This window comes from Achroia grisella, unplaced genomic scaffold (genome assembly GCF_030625045.1).
Source record: "Achroia grisella isolate CSIRO2021 unplaced genomic scaffold, CSIRO_AGI_Agris_v1 utg2183, whole genome shotgun sequence".
Lineage (NCBI taxonomy): Eukaryota > Metazoa > Arthropoda > Insecta > Lepidoptera > Pyralidae > Achroia > Achroia grisella.
Genome location: NW_026712719.1, coordinates 503,503 through 510,818, shown reverse-complemented (window position 1 = coordinate 510,818; position 7,316 = coordinate 503,503). Strand labels below are relative to the sequence as shown.

Below are 7,316 nucleotides of genomic sequence, written 5' to 3'. Positions count from 1 at the left end.
AAAAAAACGAGCTAGAGACACTTGCTTAAAAGAGCAACAGCTCTTAAATAAGAAGAACTAGCTAGACACTTACGTGTTGTTTTTTTTAATAATTTAGTTGTAACATGTCTATTTTTTTTTATTGGGTTGTTTGGGCTATTGCCAGATGTTTGTAGAACCTGTAGCACTGCGACCTACATAGATCTATTGTGCTCGCCCTTTTTCAAAGTTCGCTACCTAGACAAGAATTGAAGAATATTCTTAGGAGCAATGGTTTTTATCTCCTCGGGAAAGAGTGTAAACTTTCCAAAGGAGATATTTCGTTTATGCATGAGTGGGGTACAACCACATAGGATGTGAAGCGGCGTTTCCTCTTCAGTTTGGCAAAATCTGCAGATAATGTCTAGACAACTGATATAAATACATAGATTTTTTTGTAAATACATTTATAATATACATAGAAAACACCCAGATTATCACTAATAATAATAATCACGAATAAAAATGCTTGTACCGTGCGAGGAATCGAATCCGCCACTATCTAAAGTAAAGCGATGTGCTAAACCGCTAGACCACCAAGTCCATCCGTCTCGTACCTATGGAAACAATATCTCATCTTAATTATGCGAAAATTAAATATTTTGTAATTTATTTTATCTATACATATAAATAAAATTGAAGTGTCTGTTTGTAATATTTCAATAACCGTTTTTTATTACATGCGTATGAATATAAATACGGTACATACACCAAAATAACATTTTTTACAATTTTTGTCTGTCTGTTTGTTTCGACTAAGCTCTGAAATAGCTGGACCGATTTTGACTTTGATTCTAGGAGTAACTTAGGCTACCTTTATTTTAGAAAAATCTTTTGTTTCACAAAAATAAAGTTAAATTCCACGCAGATGAAGTCGTGTGTACAGTTAGTCTCAAATAATATTAACATTAACATTGTAATTTCCTAGTATATCACAAACAACACACTATACACCTATTTAGGTTAGGTCCAAACTTTTAACTTCGTTATAAAATAACAAGGCCTCCATTTTACAAAGCGTTCTCGAAATAGTTAGCGAATTGTTTAACTACTTCTTTAGGGACCCGTCTCCAATGTCCCTTTGAGGAATGTATACTCTCTCGAATAGTTGGCCCATCCTTTCTCCATCGAGACAATATCCGGCTATCACGCTATCCTCTCCAAATGATTTATTACCAACAATAACATTACCGACCCTGTTACCTCGCATTAAGGATGATATCTCGCTATCATAACTTTGGTTCTCATCTCGGCCCTGATTTTGTATAGGCCTACCTGAGTACTGGCTGTGGTTTGTACCCCGTATACAATTTCCGCACATAGTTTCGTTTTGAACTCCACATGATTTTTGAATTAGAGATTCCAATGTTACTTGATCATTTAGTCTCTGTTGAATAGCAGTGGTTTGAACATTAGCGACTATGTCTTTATATTTAATTTCTAATTTATCTAAAGCCGAAACCAAATTTGTTTGATTTTCGTCGGAAATCTCGTCAATAATCTGGGTCCTCTGTTTCGCAAGCTGCAGTTGTAATGAACATTCAGTCATATGTTTTTCTCGTTGTAATTGGACTATTTTGGCCTCATATATTCTAATACACTTAGTTTTAGCTTTTTCTGCTTTAAATAATCGTTTTTCTAATTGGTCTATTTTAGATTTCATATTTTCAGTGTAGGTATCATCTTTCGGATCCTCTAAACTCTTTTTAAAAATAGTTTCCAATTGCTTCTTTTGTGATTCTACTAAATTTTGTAATTGAATAATTTCGCTATCTTTTTGTTGAATTAATTTATCTTTTTCTGTTATTATATTATCTTTGGTGGTGCAGATATCCATTTTTTCACAAATAAGCTTATGTTCAATATCTTTAATTTTTATTTCGTAGTTGTATTTTTGTTCTTCAAACTTATTTCTATATGCTTCCATAATTTCATCCTTAACTTCTGACTTGGCTGCTATTAATTCTAATCTGTGACTTGTTTCGATGTCTCCGATCTCATGTCTTTTCATTTCGTCATAATTATCTAATTTTTCTTGTAACAGCTCGATAGTTTGTATAAGATTTCTTTTAGAATTTTGAACTTCTTGCAGCTTTGACTTTAAAGATACTGTTGATTTACTCTCGTTGATATGAAAATAAGCACTTGTTGTGTTATCTACTTTAATTATATCGTCAGCCAACTCCTTAAAATCAGACTTGATTTTTGATTCATTTTTCAATGTTATTAGCTCATTGCGTAATAGCATATTTTCCGCTTTTATCTCTCTCAATTTATTAATTAAATTTTTTGTTCTAAATTCATAGTTTTCTTCCTGACAATCGAAATTACTAATTTTGTTTATAATTTCTGGACAAGTGTAACAAAAAACATTTTGATTGTGTATTGGTATATGGCTTTTTAGGTTACCTGTCTTATTTTCATATCCATTATCTTTATTTCTACTGAAAACATCAAGTTCAACGTCTTGAGAAAGATTTCTATACAAGGTATCTGATACTAGAGATTTCGTATTATCAAATAAGATTTTAGTGTCGTCTTTATGTTCATTTATATATTCTATTTCAGTAGATGAATCATCGCTGTAGGATTCATCAGGCAGCGGTTGCAGGCTACCGTCTATAGGATACTTGAAAAATGGATCTTCTAGTGCGCCTCTAGCCAATTGATAACATAGTGCAAATATATATTTATTACGTAAGCCTTTCTCCTCTTCCGTACAGCTGGAAAGCCTTTGGATCCAGGCATTGCACAATTTGATCACATACTGGTCTCTCAATAGGCCCAAATAGGGTCGTAATATTTGCAAGTATCGTTTGAATTCTATATCAAGACTGGAGTCATTTTCATCCATGATTTTGAAATATTATTGTAAGTTCAATAAATTAGAATTTTCGTATAAAATATAAATGCCAAATAGTGACATGTAATTATCGTTGTAATCATCTAAGAAAAACTTATTATTGTTAGAAGAAATATAATACAATTTAGAAAGGAGATGGTATATTTAATTTAGATTTAAAATTAATTAATAGCTTACGATATTTTACCAATAAATTTTTATGCGTGAAAGTATAATAATTATAGGCATCCAAAGGTTATGATAATTATATACCTAGCTATTAACCCCGACTTCGTCTCTTTTCTTATATCAATGACAACCTATATGTTCTAGTGATAGTTTAACCTTTCAGTCATGAAATTTAACAGATATACAGACAGATAGACTCAATCTCTTCTATAGTAGTAGAATATTATGTTATCTGTGGTAGTAGTATATATTAGGCCAGCGATATATTAAAATTTATTTTCTATTCTTTTGCTATTTGTCTGTTAGAAGCTTTATTTAGAAATGTACTTTAGATTTTTTCACATCGAATTCGCATACATAAAATACCATTGGTGGAAGTTTCCGAGGAATTAATCGGTCAGACTTAATTTTATTATCTTTCGGCCTACGAATTAGGAGTAAACATTTTGGGACATCTTTAAAAAATATTAATAGCAAAATTAGAAGGTACACGGAATATAAAATAGATAGAGATTGTGGGGCGAGTTGTTAAGGCGCTTACCTAGGGGCCTCGCCTATCACAACTTAATAACCCATAAGCCGCTTCTGCGCCGATACTTATTACGATGTTAAATTTAACCGTGAAATATACTGCCGGCCAGTCTATTGTATGTACTTGGTACAAAGTAAGTATGGACGACCTCGGTGGTTTAGTGGTTTCTACACCGCTTACTTCTAATAGTCGCGAGTTCGTTTCTGTACAAGGTAGAAATATTCATGCCGCTGTCAGGAGTAAGACGGTGTGTTTAACTACTAGACCATCGAGGTCGTCGAAGTTGTCTTAGTTTTTTCTATTTTTTCGGCCAAGCAGCTTGTTTCGCGTATGTATTATTAAAAGTTACGAGCGGTATGATATCTTAGTCCTTAAGAACGAGTGAGTTGTATCCGACAGGCAGGAGATGGCCTTCAGCCGCTTCATAAGTCCTTCTGCGGATTTGGAGTGCCATCTGCACTCGCCCCCTATCGTTCGGTGTAACTGTGAAGGCCCGCTGCGGCAAAAGCAAAGAAAAGTAAATTGTTGGCCTAATATATACTAATACTATACATAAGATGGAATTTACATGTCAGTATATCTGTTACCTTTTCATTTTTTTTTATACTAAAATGGTGGCATCAAGCATGTGGCCTATCTGATGGAAATAGAAATAGAAATAATCTTTATTCAAATAAACTCATTACAAGCACTTTTGAATAGTCATATTTTGATTCTACCACTCATTCGGAATGCAGATTCATCACAAGAAGAATGAGCAAGAAACTTGTGTGTTGCTCTTTTTAATAGATGTTTTTTTATATAAATAATTACAGTGTAACAAGTGAGAGGCATGCGACAATCAACATTATTATTAATGTAATCAGATAATATTGTCAGTGCTATGTATTTAAAAATTTTCTACAAAAACATTATTATCGTTAACGAATTCTTCAATTTTATAGTAAGCTTTTTTGCAAAGGAAGTGTTTTATTTGACATTTAAATCTTTTTTCTGGCAGATTTATAACAGACTCTGGTATTTTATTGTAAAACCTATGGTAAATGGTTACCGTACCCTATGAACGCCTGAAACACCAGGTGTATCACGTGTGCGTTGCCGACATTTAAGAAACCTTAATAGGTTCTTCTTGAAAAATCCCATGGAGTAGTCATCACTGAAAGGTAGAACTATAATTAGAATAGGGGCGAAATAAAAACGCATGAGATCACATGGTGTTGTGACGTCCATAGGGTATATAATAATAATCTTAGGACACACACAGCGCCATCTAGACCTAAGTTAAGCAAGCTAAAGCTTGTGTTATGGGTACTAGATAACTGATATAAATACATAGATTTTTTTTCGTAAATACATACATATTATAGATAGAAAACATCCAGACGGATACAAACAGTCATAGTCATGAATACAAATGTTTGTGCCGTGCGGGGAATCGAACCCGCGACCATCGGACGTCAAGCGGTGTGCTAGACCGCTAGACCACCAAGGTCGTCAATGTAGGTATGTAGGTATAGTTTCACCAGTTGCTAACCACTTCAGTTCCAACCCCCTGTCCCTCCCACTGTCCTAGGCATCGTCATTCCACCAATAAAGATAAAATTTCGAACTAAAATGCATTTCGCCATAAAAATAATCTTAGACATCTTTAGTGCTAACTAAAGCTACAAATGATATGCATTCTTATTCTGACACTCTTAAAGTAGGTTTTTCTTTAAATAGTGTTTAGGGTATGCTATTGCCTACATTTATTCTCTAGACAGTACTGTTTGAATATATATACATGTATGTTGGTAAATAAAGTAATCGTGAAAATGCTATATCCAAGTGCTTTAGGGAATGTAATAATAAAATATGAGCAATTTAATAGACTATTATTTATTTATTTAATTCAGGCTCATATTGCAAATACCTTACAATTAAATTCAAATTCAAAAATCGTTTACTCATGTAGGACATTTTAGCCACTTATGAACGAAAAATTGTTTTACATTATATTTTTTTCCCTACGGTCCAGTTTAATATATAGAGCCAATTGAGAAGAACTGGCAAGAAAATCAATTGAATATTTTATAGACTAATATACATATAAATGATATTAAAATGAATAGTAAAAAAAAGCGAATCATCTGCGACGGTAGCGCCGATACACCACACCCTTCGACCTTCATAAAGGAGGACTACTTCCTCCTTCGTGAAGGTTGTCAGAAAATTGGTGTGAACACGGGCTACAAACGTCTTCTTAAGATAGGTCCTGGTATTTGGAAAGGTATATTAGTAAAAGGGTTTGTGATTTGCACGGCGTGTATTGTAGAACGCAATGTTACAATAATGAGGAAGTGATTGAACCTAAAATTCAGTATGATCAGCAACACAAAGTGTTGCCAACAATTATTCTCAAATTTGCCTAAGATATAATCATTACATAGTATAAAACAAAGTTGCTGTTATTGTCTGTCCCTATGTACGCTTAAATCTTTAAAACTACGCAACGGATTTTGAAGAGATTTTTTTTTAATAAATAGAGTAATTCAAGAGGAAGGTTTATATAAGACAGAGACAGCTATAAAAACAAACGTGTCAATACTTATATACCCTTGGAAATGACTAAGCTTAAATCTCTTTCGCTTTAGGTAGGTTACTACTACGTTACACTACGTTAGCAATGCACATACTTCCCTATGGAAACGACCAAGCTTCAACTTCCTCCACCGGAGTTCTGCCAGCGTGTACCGTTAGCAATACATATAATTCCCTCTGGAAACGACCAAGCTTTAACTTCTTCCACTGGAGTTCTGCCAGCGTGTGCCGTTAGCAATACATATACTTCCCTCTGGAAACGACCAAGCTTCAACTTCCTCCACCGGAGTTCTGCCAGCGTCTACCGTTAGCAATACATATACTTCCCTCTGGAAACGACCAAGCTTCAACTTCTTCCACTGGAGTTCTGTCAGCGTGTACCGTTAGCAATACATATACTTCCCTCTGAAAACAACCAAGCTTCAACTTCTTCCACCGGAGTTCTGTCAGCGTGTACCGTTAGCAATACATATACTTCCCTCTGGAAACAACCAAGCTTTAACTTCTTCCACTGGAGTTCTGCCAGCGTGTATCGTTAGCAATACATATACTTCCCTCTGGAAACGACCAAGCTTCAACTTCTTCCACCGGAGTTCTGTCAGCGTGTACCGTTAGCAATACATATACTTCCCTCTGGAAACAACCAAGCTTTAACTTCTTCCACTGGAGTTCTGCCAGCGTGTACCGTTAGCAATACATATACTTCCCTCTGGAAACGACCAAGCTTTAACTTCTTCCACCGGAGTTCTGTCAGCGTATACCGTTAGCAATACATATACTTCCCTCTGGAAACGACTACGCTTCAATTTCTTCCACCGGAGTTCTGCCAGCGTGTACCGTTAGCAATACTTCCCTCTGGAAACTACTACGCTTCAACTTCTTCAACAAGAGTCCTGCCAGCGTGTACCTTTAGCGTAGCCAGGAGCACTATATCATCACAACACAATAAACAATTCTGTTTAAAAACTACTTGCTTTATTTTACAAGAATTTGTACAGTCGGGAGCGCTATATCACCATAACACAAACACAGTCCTGGTTAAAAACTATTTGGTTTATTTAACAAAAAATTGTATTACTATAGCACAGAACTATAAAAAGGCTTTAGAAAATTGCCCATCATTTTCCCATAGCCATTTTAACAAGACGTAAACGA

The 7,316-nt window shown here is 34.7% G+C and overlaps 1 protein-coding gene across 2 annotated transcripts; it reads right to left on the bottom strand.

Moving 5' to 3' along the window:
- Positions 1–453: 453 nt before the first annotated feature.
- LOC131842427 (repetitive organellar protein-like) lies at positions 454–2,887 on the bottom strand. 2 transcript variants are annotated; one of them, XM_059190959.1, is made up of 2 exons: positions 1,294–2,887; positions 454–575 (listed from the first exon to the last, which is right to left on the bottom strand). In XM_059190959.1, the coding sequence occupies exons 1-2, from the start codon at positions 2,870–2,872 to the stop codon at positions 547–549; spliced, it is 1,608 nt and encodes a 535-aa protein (XP_059046942.1). In that variant the 5' UTR covers positions 2,873–2,887; the 3' UTR covers positions 454–546. The 2 variants fall into 2 exon arrangements, with proteins under 2 accessions (XP_059046942.1, XP_059046941.1); XM_059190958.1 differs by lacking the exon at positions 454–575 and having other exon boundaries at positions 885–2,887.
- Positions 2,888–7,316: the final 4,429 nt, after the last annotated feature.

Excerpts from the sequence above, each read along its gene's own strand:
- LOC131842427 (XM_059190958.1), bottom strand. The coding sequence starts at position 2,872 with ATGGATGAAAATGACTCCAGTCTTGATATAGAATTCAAACGATACTTG.